The sequence below is a fragment of the Agelaius phoeniceus genome, chromosome 16, assembly GCF_051311805.1.
Source record: "Agelaius phoeniceus isolate bAgePho1 chromosome 16, bAgePho1.hap1, whole genome shotgun sequence".
Lineage (NCBI taxonomy): Eukaryota > Metazoa > Chordata > Aves > Passeriformes > Icteridae > Agelaius > Agelaius phoeniceus.
This window is the reverse complement of record NC_135280.1, coordinates 15,366,267-15,380,471: the sequence shown is the minus strand read 5'-3', so window position 1 is coordinate 15,380,471 and position 14,205 is coordinate 15,366,267. Positions and strand designations below refer to the sequence as shown.

General features: G+C 52.9%; 1 protein-coding gene across 5 annotated transcripts in view; it reads right to left on the bottom strand.

Annotated features, from left to right (window-relative positions):
- The window catches only part of CAPN15 (calpain 15), a 56,769-nt gene that overhangs the window by 29,319 nt on the left and 13,245 nt on the right, over nucleotides 1-14,205 (bottom strand). For 4 of the 5 annotated variants that reach the window (XM_054643996.2, XM_077186857.1, XM_077186858.1 and 1 more), the window contains one exon: nucleotides 11,281-11,599. The exons of the other annotated variant lie outside the window; for it this stretch is intronic. In XM_054643996.2, the coding sequence (XP_054499971.1) occupies nucleotides 11,281-11,456 (176 nt within the window). In that variant the 5' untranslated portion in view covers nucleotides 11,457-11,599. The remainder of the gene's footprint in view (nucleotides 1-11,280; nucleotides 11,600-14,205) is intronic. 5 annotated transcript variants of the gene reach the window in all.

Genomic DNA, 14,205 nt, shown 5'->3' with positions numbered 1-14,205 from the left:
TCACTGGGACATCACACAAAAAGCAAGTGGTGGTGACTTCAGGCAGAGTTCTCCTTGTGTCTTTCAACACCTGCCCAGTGTTTGAAGAATCCAGCATGGAAAATGCCTTTAAAGCTTCACACCCAGTCAAGAAGAGGCCAAGATAAAGGCATGGGCTGCACTTTATCCTGGTCTCATATTCACAGAACCACAGAATGGGTTGGAAAGGACCTCAAAGTCCATCACATTCCATGGGACACCTTTCACTATCCCAGGCTGCTCCAAGCCCCATCCAGCCTGGCCTTGGACACTTGCAGGGATCCAGGGGCAGCCCCAGCTGCTCTGGGCACCCTGTGCCAGGGCCTCCCACCCTCCCAGGGATCAATTCCTTCCTAACATCAGGGTGGTCAAGCTCAAACATGCTGGAAGGGGGCTACAAACACAGGCAGAACATATCCAAGGACACAGAACCAAGCTGGAAAATGTTTGCTGGGACAAACAGTTCCTGGTGTGGGACTGTCAGACAGATCCCTGGCATGGACTAAATGGCAAAAGTTTTGCCTTTCACACACCACTCAGAGCTATCTTCCATCACTCCTACCACAGCCCATGGAGGATACACACATTCTGCATCAGGTAACAAAGGCACCTGTGTGTGCAGGGTACTTGGGAAGGACAGGTGCATTTGCTGACATGAAGAGCATCACACACACACACACACACACACACACCACCTTGTACTGTCTTCAAGAACAGGGAACAACTTTAGGATCACACACCTGAACAAGAGCATTTGGAAGCTATGCTGGTACCCCTCCTATTCCATGTTTGAGGCTGTTTCACACCATTTCCCAACACACCTGATCCTTGAACTGAAGGCTGGGGTGGGAGAAGAATTTTCCTGTTTCCAAGGACTAGAGAGATGTGGGACTAAGGCTCTGAGCCCATAGCTGGAAAGAGCCAGGAAAACCTGATGAGACTGTAAAGTCAGGACTCACCTATGTCCCCTTACTCCCAGGGCAACTTCCCTCACATGGGGAGGCTGCAAGAGAGATTTACTGGTGGCTGCCAAGCCAAATTGCTGCTCAGCTAAAGATTTATGCTGCAATTTGTAGTGCTGTTAAAATAGAATTGGAAGAGTGGTGGGGGAAGAGAAAGAGGGAATGAAAGAGAGGGGAGGGGAAATTGGTCAGGAAGAACACCACAGCTCCAAAGCTGTTTGCTCCATCTCTCACATCTCCACTGAAGCAATCACTCTGCATTTCCAGCTGCTGTGCTCCAGCCTTCAGACCCTGCAATGCCAATGCCTGGGCTGGCTTTGCAGCAGAGCACACACAGTTAATAGAAATCAGTTAATAGAAATCCATCCATCTCCACAGCACCTGAACTGTCAGGCTCAATAAATACACCTGGCAGAGAATGGCACAAAAGGGACAGGACATCTGCAGGCTGGTGGCTGCTCACATGACTTCCACACTGCAGCCACCAAGGATAGGAGAAGGGACACCCCCATCCCAAATGTCACCCACTGCCTTCTCATTCTGGCACTGGTTAAACACCATTCCTACCTGCTGAGGTCAGAGGTGAGCTAAAATATCCCCTGCACCTCCAGGAATTTGCCAGCTCTGCACACTAGATCTGGAGGAAAAGGCTGCCAGGGCACGGACTGATATCCCTGCATGTGCAGAGAGCCATGGGCTTCCCCCACCAGGCCCCCATTGCCCCCTCCCCTGAGAAGCCAAGGGAAGGTCAGAGTGCCCTGCAGCTCCCAGGGAATCCTGACTCTGCTCTGCACAACTGGGTGACACACAGTCTTCAAAAATCAAAAGCAAAACCTCTTTAGTGAACTTCAACAGAACAGCTTTCCTTTGACATCATCCCTTCATCCCCATGCCCTGAGCCAGCCCTCTGTCCTGTACTGCCAAAACCATGGAGGAATTTCAGAATTACAGCCTAGGAGACTTTGGCCTTTCAGCCCTGGGCATCCCTGCAGAAAGAGCCAGGCCAGGCTCATTGCTCATTCCAGAAACCATCCTAGGGCTGGGGGTTTCAGTTTACTGAGAGGTCAAACTATGGATCCAAACTGACCCCCCAGGCACTGGGGAGCTCTCAAGCCCTGCCTGAAATACCTCCTTGAGGTGCCCCAGCCAGCAACTGAGTGCAGCTCCCTCTTGCAAGGAGATGGGAGAGGATAGGATCCTGAGCACAGGCTGAGTCCCACCCACAGCAATGGATCTGTTTGTGGGTGTGCTCCTCACCTATAAAGGTCATTCCTCTTTCTCATGTGCTGAACTTTAGAGGGGACAGTTAGCCACAGTTCCCTAGAATATCAATGGGATAAAACACAGTGCCCTTCCTGTGGTTTGGCTGGGAATGCTTCATCATGCACAGCCCACTTGGCATTTTCATTTCCTGGCACTGTCAGCTTCTAGGACAGTCCTGGGCAACATTCAGTGCCAGTGTGCAGGTGAAATAGCTCAGGGTGTGCAGAGGGGAGCCTGGCCTGTATCCTCTGGCACAGCATCCTGTGTGGGCAGTGACAGGGGCTCCCTCAGCACAAAACCCTTCCATGCACCTCCTGCCCCATCAGCACCAAGTCAGCAGTGCCTCGAGGCTATCCCAGGCAGCTGCCAGTCACAGATCAGGATCCATCAGCAAACACCTCCAGGCTCCAGGAGGACACAGGGCCACACCAGAAGCCCACCACAGCCCCATCAGACACAGGGTCAACACAGGAATCCACACTTGGCCTCAGATTCAGTTTGGCATCACTGTGCCCTTTCAAAATGGGGGCTGGTTGGTTTCTCCAGCCTCTTGGACACAGAGAGGAGGATTTGATGGGTTTTAAGGAAGGGCCAGGAGTAGAGCAGAACAGTGCTATGCTGGGGCAGACACACAACCACCCAGCACCCCAAGCTGCTCCCTCTGGTCATACCCCAAGCTCTGGATCTATTGCCACCTTAACTGAGGCAGCAGCTGAGCCTGGCTGGCTCCAGGAGCAGGCACAGGCTGGAATTACCAGGGAAACCCCTCCAAGTTATAGGGTACCCTGGAGGCCTCCAGGCTGGGTAATTCAGACTGCAGCACTGTTTACTGCCTTGTAAAGATGACACACACTTAACTCAGTACTGTTACAGCTGGAACCAGGAGGATGCCCCTGGCTGGAGCATGTGCCATTAACCCTTCCGAGTCCACGTGCCAGAGGGAGGCATCCTGCCAGCACAGTAACCCCAGGAAGGCCAGGCTGGGGCTGCTCCAACAGCTCAGTGTCCCTCCCCTGCAGCACAACACTCAGTTTTCTACCAAGGAGAGCAGCTCCTGCTGTTGTTTAAAGCTCCTGAACCTTATCAAGTCACACACACGCTCACAGGCAGCCCCAGGTAAGCTCAGCACACAGACTCCTCAAGGACACCCTGAAGGACATCACTGCTGACCTGCATGGGACAGAGGAGCAAGGAGCACACGTGCCCTGGAGACTGAAATGCTGCACCAGACACAGGGCCCTCCCTGTCAGCTGCTGTGCCCTCCCCAGCACTGCCACCAGCAGCAGTCCCTGAGCAAGCACTGCAGTGCCCACAAGACACATTTACTGCAGGAGAACACAACCCAGGGACAACAGGTCCTGGGGGGAAGCCTTGCTGGAGATTCACTGGGCTGAGTGTGAAGTGCTCAATGCCAGTCCCTGCACGTGCCACAGGGGCTGCTGGGCAAGACAGCAGCAATGGTCACTCCATTCTTGCCACAGGCTGCAGCCTGAAGCTCCTGCAGAACAACACTCTTTCCATACTCCAAATACAGCAAATGTTTCCCTGTTTGTTCCTCCCCACAGACAGACACAGCAGCTGTGGGTAAGGCAGCAGGAGAAGCCTCAGCTCCTGGGCAGGGAAGGTCCACCTGGTGGCATGGCTCTGATGGAATGTCCCAGCTGCAAGGGGCATGGGCCAACCAACACCAGGGCTCTGAATGAAAGGTGGCCTCTCCTTGGTGTCCCAAGGAAGCAGGGGAAAAATACAGGTATATACACACACATCTATCCATCTACTTATCTATAGCTTCACTTTTCCAAGGCAGGGAGATTTAAATCAGATTTTAAGGAAGACAAAAGATCCTGCTTGTGTCTGCCTTCTCCCTACCCCACAGCTGGGGAATGCTGCTGAAGACCAAGGAGTGCAGACACTGTCCTCTCCCACCAAAAGCTGGCAAGATCCAGCCTCCCAAAATCCCCTTTTGCTGTAACCTGCCACGCTTCAAATGCCAGAGCCCAGCTCTGGGTAAGCACAAGCCCCAGTGTGGGATGCACAGGGAGCACTGGGAGCAGCAGGGCTGGAACCTGAGCTCTGCACAGCTCTGGGCAAGGGCAGCAAGGCCCCCCCAGCCCCCTGCAAGCTGCTGCCTTGGCAGCCTGCGAGCACCTGCAGCCCAAACTCTCCTCACCCCCACACGGCAGCCCCAGCTCTCCTGCTGCCATCCAGAAGGGCTCCAGGCTGCCTTCACACTCCACTTCCAGCTTCCTTCTGGTGTGGATGTCCTGCTGCAGCCTCAGAAATGCCATCTGTAAGGCAGGAGCAGCTCCCTTCTCCTGGGACCAGCTCCCCACAGCTCCTCAGGGTGACCTGGAGCACGTGCCCCTCGCAGGGCCCAGCGATGCCCGCGGTGCTGTGAGCTGGCAAGGGCTGCTGCCTGGCATCCTGGGGCCCTGCCAGGCAGAGTGGCAATGCTGGCAGGGTGAGAAGCACGGGAAGGTGCCCAAGTCAAAGAAAAGCCCAGGGCAGTTTGTTTGAAGAGAGTGGCTGAAAAGGAACAGGCACCTGTGGGTGGGTTGTGGGTGCCCAGGCAGGAACAGAGAGATGCAGCACAGATTGGCAAATGCAAACAGCACCCAAGCAGGGCTCCCTTTCCTCTTTGTGCCCTTCTCTCAGCAGCAGCCCCGTGCTGAGGGCTGTTCCATCCCAGAGAACAAAGGCCTGCAGAGGTTCCCTCAGCACAGCCTCCCCTCCACGCTCAGCACCAGGCTCTGGCTGCACTGGCATCAAGGGGCCTTTCAGGGACATGGGCTGGGGATCACAGGGGAAGAGGCTGCAGGGAGGTGGGTGCAGCTCTGAGCACCCTCCCAGCTGTTTGTGACTCATCTTAGTCAGATTCCAGCCCAGAGCCACCAGTGTCAAACTGGATTAAGTTACTGGTTGGAGAAATCCAGCACGTGCCTTTCACAGCAACCAGCACCTGGTAATTCTGAGAGGGGAGCAATGGGCTTGGAGTGATCCCAGGGAGTGCTGGGTGCAGAGAGGGAAGGGAGCTCCCTGCCCACCCAGAGAGCAGGAGGATATTCCTGCCTTCACCCCTCCTCTCACAAGCCCACACCACGAGGTCACTGCAGGCCCATGTCCCCCCAGGACAGATGCTGCACACTGTTAGCAGGATGTGTTTGCAGCTTTCAGCCTGATGCCAAGAGAAGAAATAACCCCCCAAACACACACCTTCCTACATTTTTCCTCCTTCCCTGCAGCAGCTCAGCCAGGTTCCCAAGCTTCCCACTATCATCAAATCCATCCACCAGCTCCTGCCAGAGGATTGAGACCATTTCACAACTCCAGGCTACATGTGTGACACCTCTCAGGGGGACAAGGGATTTGCCATGAGACACGAGACCACATTCCTCTCTATGCAGCCAAAGAAGCAATGCAGAAGGGTTACTCTGGGGAAAAAAAAATCCTTGCTCTGGCTCCACTTACTCTTAAAAATTTTTAAAAACCAAAAAAACCCACAAACTGCCAATTCCTCCCCCTCCCCACCCTCAACATCCAAAGCAAAACTCCCCAACACCTGCACTTGGAGAAGGACCTGAACCCATGGTCCTGGAGCAAAAGTGCTCAGCTCCTGCAGACAGGAGCATCCCCAAACCAGGTAAAGGTGCTGGGTTTTCCCTTCTCCAGGCTGGCTCTGTCAAAGCTGTGCTCTCCATGCTGTGACAGCAACACCCAGGCAGGAGGGTCAGGCATTTCTGCTCAGCTTTGGCCAAGCCTACCATGTAAGATGAGGACATTCTCCAGCTGCCTCTGCCCTGGATTTGACCTCCTTTGAGGCAGGATGGCTCTTGTGGGACATGGAAATGAGGAAGGTTGGAGGGCACACAGGGAGCAAAGAGAGGGTTTGTTTGGGGATCTATTGAGAACTCTGGTCACCACTGCTCTGCACCACCCTCTGAGATATTCGTGGCTCCAGAGCTATAAATAGCCCTAATTTAAACAACTAATAGCTTTGTGACCCTGGAGCAGGCAGGGAGAGAGGATGGGCAGGGCTGGGAGCCTCAGGCAGATGAAACAGACTCCATGCTGCCAACTCCTTGGCACTGCAACACCTCCTTGAGCAAGACACTGCTCCAGATCCCACAGGCTCTGGTGAGAACTGGGGAGCAAACAGTCACAAGCCAAACATTCCCACCAAACAGGTGTCCACAACAACCTGCAGCATCTTTACTGCACCAAATCCCAGCTGAACTCCACAGCAACTTCCAGAGGGAGCACAGCCCACACAGGGATGGATCTGCCTCCCTGCAGCACCTGGGGAGCACAGGCTTCACTCCTGTGCTGAGCAGGCATGTCCTGACTATGAGAGCTGCTGGCAGTGCCCTCTGCTTTGGATGAGTGGCTCCTGTTTCTGTGCACACACACTCAGAGCACGTGCTGGTGATCCCCATCTGCTCCACAGCCACATCTGCTTTAGCATGGAGGCTTAGGAAGGGAGATGGAGCAGCTGGACCCCAGAGATCCCTTCCAGTCTCAACCAGTGGTTGAGCTTGATGTGGTTGAGGTCAGTGATTATTGAAAGGTGCAAAATAAACTCTCTGAGCACACCCAAATCCAGGGAGGTTCCTGACCAAGCCCAGGGACGTGTGCCTGCCCCACCCCAGCTCTCTTGGGGTTCCTGTCCTGCTGAGGCTGCCAGACCTCCCAGGGCCAATGCCCAGCCTGAGATCTGATGGCAGAAAACAGAAGCAGGTGATCACCAGGTGATTCCCTGCAGTCACCTGATGCTTTACCAGGAGCTTTTTTTTCAAGAATCTCCTTTCTCTGGGCTCTGGTTTCCCCACCAAGAAACACACAAAATCATTTAGTTGGGAAAAGCCCTCCAAGTACATCGAGTCCAACCATTGCCCCAGCACTGCCAAGACCACCAGTGACCCATGTCCCCAAGTGCCACATGCTTTCTGAACACTTCCAGTGATGGTGACTCCACCACTGCCCTGGGCAGCCCATTCCAATGCCTGACCACCTTTTCTGTGAAGAACTTTTTCCCCAGCATGCAACCTGAACCTCCCCTGGCACAACTTGAGGCTGTTTCCTCTTGTCCTGTCCCTGTTCCCCAGGAGCAGAGCCTGACCCTCACCCAGCTACACCCTCCTGCTGTCAGAGAGCTGTGGAGAGCCAGAAGATCCTCCCTGAGCCTTCTTTTCTCCAGACTAAGCACTGTCCTGGTGTCCTCCAGACACTTCTGCTCGTGCTGCACTCAGAGCTGAAGTGCCACAGGAGGAGGCTGAAGGAGGAGCACAGAGCCACATTCCTCCACACAGCTCCCTGCCACACTTCCATATGCCAGAGTTCAGTTATTGAAATCTCCACCAGCCTCAAAACAACTCAGAGCCTGCAGAAAAGGCCTCTGTGATGCTGCCCAGCAGTTCTGACTTGCTGCTGTTCATGTATTTAAGCCAAGGGCTCACAAACAGGACACTCAGGCTTGCCCAGAGATTCTCCCCAGAAGTGAGAGGGGCTTCTGGGGAGCAGGGGGTGGCACAGCAAGTGCCCTCCCACTACCTGCCAACAACAAAGCAGGTCCCCTCACTTCCCTTAAAAGCAGGGAGATTTACATATTTTTAGCATATCATAATAATAAAATAAAAGAATAATAAGAGTGTGTTCCTCCCTCCATAGTCATTGAGACCCAGAGGTATTTCATTCTGCGAAGGCTTTTATAGAAAAATAAAAATCCTTTGCAGAACACTGCAGGAAAGCCCAGGAAATGAATATCTTTGGAAGAGGAGGGAGTTCAGAGAGCTTCAGCCAAAGCAAGTAGTGGGAAGAGACACTCAGGTCAGCTGCACAGACCTTACAACCCTTTCCCCAAAAGCCTCTCCTAAGAGCAAAATCCAGAAGTTCTCAGTACTCAACAGGACCCTCTTCATAAATCCTGGAAGTGAGGAAGAGGTGAACAGGAACATTCCCTTAAATCTCATCAGGAAACAGTTCAGAGCCCAAATTCCCTCCTAACCCCTTGCAATGTGGAAGGATGCACCTTGGAGAGGTGCCACCACCCCTGGAAACCACTGTGATCCCACAGCTCCCAAACACCCCACAGGGGCAGCCACAGCAATGGAGCCATGCCCTGCTGCCAGCACCAAGCCTGTGGCACTGCCCCTTCCTGCTCCCAGCTCCAGGAAGGGTCTGGCACATGGGGAGCTTGGCCACGATGGATCCCTGGGCTCAGCTGAACCCTCCCACCCAACACCAGCCCAGGCCAAGCACCTTCAAGCACATGAGCAAGACAGAGCCCAAGGGGACTTGTAGCTGAGCCATTTGTCTGGCTGCACACAGCTACCAGGGGTGAATTCAAACCCATCTTTGCCCTAAGCAGAGATTTCTGCAATCAGATCCCTCCAACATGCACCTAATACCTGGTACCTCCAGTCTTTCAATAACTTGTCCTCCTGGCATGCTGGGAAAGGGACAGGCTCCTGTTTAAATACTGACACACAGGAGGAGACTGTGCAGCCCTGTCCAGACAAGACCAGGGACTCCAATCTGGTTGTCACAAGTCTGCTGCTTCTACCACTAAGGCCCTTTTCCTACTCCCTCTTGTCTCCCTCTCTTCAGCAGACAGGGAATTCCACACCATCAGCCTCACCCAGGCAACAGGATACAGTAAAGCCTCCTCCCAGGTTCTAAAATCTTGAAAGCCAAACAGCACTGATTTCTCCCCTTATTCCCATCCCACCAGAAGGGATGGCTCCCCCAGCTCCCCCATCAAGTACAGACCAAAGTCACTCACTATTTGTGTCCCTGTTTTTCTGCCGAGGAAGGTTTGTGTTCATCCCTGAGACAGCTCAGAGCAGCTTGGCTCTGTGCTGCTCCACAGCAGCCAAAGCATTATCAGCTTTGAAGGTGGCTGCAGGCAGGGACAGAAAATCAGCAGGAAAAGCAAAGTCTATCCCAGAACTCCTGCCCAGCCTCAAATTGACTCCCCAGTACTCCACTTCCTTCCTACACGACATGACTCCAGGGACGAGGACATGCACAGGCAGGATACCTACCCTGACTTGTTCTATTGACTTACTTAATTTTTTAAAGGAATATATTTATCTGTTCCTCTCTGGAAACCAATCCCCCGCTGCTGCTGGGCCCTGGGGCTCCCAGGGAGGGCGGCCCTTTGATGCCTGGCAGCCTGGCTGATCTCAGCAGGGCTTTTGAACCCACTTCCATCACCACTGCCTGCAGCGAGTTCTTCCCACGCAACTCGCTGCTCAGTGAATCACAGCCCCTGCTCTTCCTGTCTCCAGGAACCACACCACACTGAGTGGGGATAAGCTCTGCTCTCCCTTTAGCAGGGGAATAAGGAATTATCACAAAAGCCACTCCTGTCCCCACAGGACACCGCCATTATCTGCGCCAAGACCGGCAGTTCCTGTTCTTGCCCCAACATCCGCTCCACCACCAAGGCTGGTTCTTCAGGAAATGTATTTCCACATGTCAAGATATCACTTAGTTCCTCAAACTACAGACTTGGAGCCATGAGCAGCCTCAGCTGCCACACATGAGGCTGCAGAGACACTGCCTTTTTTTAGTGCCCAGGGCCAGGTGTACACTGGAAGCTCCTAAATTCCAGCTGCGGCTGTGCAGTTCCCAGTTCCCAGCTCCCAGCCAAAGCAGGGAGTTATCTGTGAGCTGGGACACCTTCCCAACTCCTCAAGGTAACAGAGGGGTAACCAGCAGTGCAGAAGGGATAATCCTGCAGGAAGGACCCAGCTCTATTTGCAGAATCCCTCTAAACCAGAGGGAACAAACCCACACAGCACAGATCACCAAGCAGAGCTGTGGACCAGCAACACAGGTTGGCACACACAGCAACAGAATTTGGGAACTGCACAAAATATCTTTTTTAAAGGTACTTAAGTCTATGCTAGAGAGTAAAGACAACAACTTATTGGTTTCACACTGTTCCCAGCTCAACAAGACCCAAGAGAGCACCAGAAAGGAGCAAAGCCTGACATTGCTGGGAGGCTCTAGAGTCATGCACCAGAGCCCAGGAAGCACATCCTGGGCCTTGAAGCAGCAGAAGGCAGGAAAACAAGGACTGCACCACAGATACTGCACCAACATCAGAGCAAACACCTCCAGGGGAAAGCCAGGACAGCTCAGGGACACTCAGCAAGCAGCTATTCCTCAATGACCAGCAGCTCCAAACAGACTCAGGCAGGTATGGACACCCCTCCAGGCTGGAGTCCACACAAAGCAGGCATTAGGCAAAGGTTCAAACGTTACCAGCACAAAACACAGCAGCCTCTATAGCCAAGCCCCTGGGCAGAGGGGTGGTGGATGCTTTTTGATAAATCTCTCAAACTGTCAGAGACTGAATGCAGGACACTAGCCCCCCAAAACAAGAGAAACTCCTCACTGCAAGTGGCTGATGTGGAAGGGGCAGAGGCAACAGCTCAGAGACACATGTGAGATGCTGATTTCATCAAGGTGGGATAGGAATTGAGGGCTGGAAACACTAATCTGGTTTTAAGAGTAACTCTTTTTTGGTGTGTTTCATTCCTGTGGATCTGTTACTCAAAAGTGTTTCACTGCTTTTGCAGGAAAACAGCTCCACTGGCTCTTCCAAGTTCAGAAACTCTTGCAACTTAGTGCCACCCAACCCGGAGACACAATCCTCCACCTGTGACACTACAGTGTGGTTGGGAGGCCAGAAAGAAAAGGAGCCACGAGAACATGGCAAACAAGGAACTGAGATCCCACTCCCAGGCAGCCACCTTGAAAATTTAGGTGAGGGAGGAAGAGCTGGGATGAGTCCTGCAGTCCATTCTGCAGGAGACATCAGCCCCCCTGTGTAAAGCCAGGGTCTGACATCACTCAAATCGGTGGGAATTTGGCTCTGGCTTCCCGAGGAACTGAACTGAGCCTCTGAATGCAGGGACCCAACACTCAGTAGGATGCAAAGCAGCCGTGTGGCAAAGGCAGCGGCGGGGCTGAAGCTGAGAGGTGAGCAGTGAGCAGGGAGAGGTGAGCAGGCTCCTCCCCTCGTCCTTACCTGCGCAGCCGGTGCTGGAAGTGCTGCTGCTGCCGCGTTATAAGGGCACTTTCCCACACGGGGCCGCCGGGGCTGCTCCTATACCAGCCCACGGCCGGGTGCCCCGGGTAGGGCGAGCTACTGAAGCCATGGTCCGACTCCGTCTCTGCGGCCAGCGATGAGGCAGAGCTCCCCATGGCTCCCCCCTGCCCAGCCACGCTGAGATTGAGCCTAGGTTAGGTCGGAGCCAGTGGCATGGGCAGCTCGGGTGGAACGGGCGAGGCGCTGCGGCATGGGCTGCTGCACAGATCCCAGCACGCTGGACAAAGGAGGGTCGGTTCTGATCAGAGTTGGAAAAAAACAAAACAACAAACAAACACAGAGAAAGGGGAAAAAAAGGAAAGAAAAAGAGAGAAAGATAAGGTACGATTTCAGCAACAACCCTCCAGTTTTAAAGCCTATCAACGCATGCTCTGATCAGGGTCCCCATCCCAGAGCTCACTGGGAAGGGAAGGGCTGTGTCTGTCACTGAATCCAGCTTTTGCTGCTGGAGATGGGGAGTGTGGGGGCTCTAGAAAAGGCTCCCCCCAAGTTAAGCACCAGGAGCTCCCAGGCACAGGGAAGCACCGACTGATGGAGGGAAGCACAGCAGAACCCAGCACAAAGCCCTTCACACATAGGAAAGAAGCAGAAAACGGGACAAGCCAGGCCCACCTGGAGCCCAAACCAGCAGCCCTGGGGGACCACACACACCAGGATAGTCAGGGCTCTGACTGGCACACCAGTTCTAAGTTACTCAGCTACAAGGACTGGATGGTTTGTGTGCTTACATGTAAAATAAAATATTCCTCTTTTCCTGTTTCCCACTAACACCCCAGTAGGACTGGAACTGGGCAGACTGGGGATCTGCACAAGTATTTTCTGTGACTATTTACTCTCAGCCCAAGGCAAGTTTTAGCTGATCCTGAGCACACCCCTACCCACAGAAGCAGGTCTGGGGCTTTGCTCCTCCTTTTCTCCCTCTCTCTTTCCTACTTTTCAGAATTTATTCTTCAAGCATCCTCACAATTAAACTCCAGAAACATTTCATGTCCTCTGTATTAAAAGAAGTTGAAACACACACACGTCTCTCCTTCAAGTGAAAAGGCAGGACAATCTGGATGCATGTCAGGAGCAATGGATCAAGGTAACATTTAACAGAGCAAAAAAGAAGAAACAAGGAAGATGGAAAAATTAGCACAGCTGAGCTTATTCAATTACTCACCAGGATTTAAGGAGATGAATGAACCACAGAAAGACCTTTGCAAAGAAACTACTTTTGCCGTAAAAAGGCTGAGATGAGGAGTCCTAAAATACAGCTTTTCAATCCCAGGATTGATCTAAGGGATCAAGAAAGGCCTTAATAGCTAATAGACTCCCAAAAGGAGCAGCTCAAGGAACAGGTGCAATTTTGTTACAAGCTCAATACCAGAATGTGCCTGCACAAGGTCATTAACTGAAGAATGTTAACTGCTCTGTCATGGTCTCTGTAGCCTGCAAAGCCTGGATGAACCAAACAAATCTGAAAAAAGTCCATACCTCCTCCTTGTTTTAATTGGGCTGCCTCCCTGCTGTGTATCAGCCCCCCCATCCCCACTACCCAACTGCAAGGTTTCACTGATTTCTGCACATCCACCCAAAGTGGATCCCTGGCACATCCCCTCTCATTTCCTGCTATTCAAGCAGTTAATTTGTAACAAATCTGATTTTCTGGCTAAATGAAAGCCACACGATGTGAGGGGAAGAGCACTTCCAAATACCATCAGCTCAGTCTATCTGGAGCCATCAGTCATCCCACACCTGTGGTGTCTCTGGCTCTTCTGCCCCATCCCAGGAGCAAAGGCACAGGGGATGCAACTCTGACACCTACTAGAAGAAAAAACTGTCTCTTACCTCAAAACCTCAGGTTCTACCATGATAAAATAGGTAAGTAAAGGCAAGATGGGTAGAACAGCCCCTCAATGCAGGCTGAGCCAAGCAGAGGAAGGATGCTCAGGCGTCAGTAGCCTTTTAGCCCCTTGAGTTGGGTTAAACTGCCACATAAAGCAGTTCCACAGCCTGGTTCAAGATCACTTCCTCAGGCTGGTAAAGCAGAACCCTTGGCTTCCTCCTGCTGCCCATGGAAATGCCAGTTTTAGCTCATCCCAAGAGGAGGCAGACATGCCTGCCGCTGTCCCAGCCCGTCTCCAGGAGCCAGAACAGGCAGCTGTGCTCTGCAGGGAGGGGAAAGGCTGGAGCCCTGCTTTAGAACCTGCAGTAAAACCCCACGCTGGGTGGAGTTGGGAGAGGAAGGGAGCTATAAATAGGTGGAGGATAACCTAGCTAAGTCGGAGTGATCTCCGAGACTGTCTGGTCTAACTGGGCTGCTTGGCTGTGAGTGCTGCGTGAAATCGGATTTCTCCAGGCAAAGCAGTAAATCCTTCTCCTCAGGGTCATCCTCATGCCAGGTGAGAGCAGCCAATGAGTGATACTGAAGGGGGAGTGTTGCCCAAAGGTGGGGAGAGGGTGAACCAGTCTGAGAACATGAGTGGCAGCAGCGTTCCAGCCCAATGCAAAACACGTATGTGCTCACCATACCGAGCCTGAACGCCTTTGGCGAACACTAAGCAAATGAGGAGCCTCCAAGAAGTCAAGGTGAGAATGGAAACTGCACCCCAGAAAGGAAAGAGGTCAATTAAAGAAGAAGAAAGCCACCCTGGAAGCACTCAGCCTTATTTTTGAGGAATTTCTGTCACTGGGCAGGGAGCTGCCCCACCTGCAGGCACGTGGCTGAACAGGGGAGGCTTCAGTCACTAAAAGGGAGCAAACTGCCAAGAGTTCCTCTGTCTCGGCAGGAGGGAGCAGGATTTTTCCCCTAATTAACAAAGCACTGCTTCCACCTATCTAATCTAGAGAGGAAGCAACAAT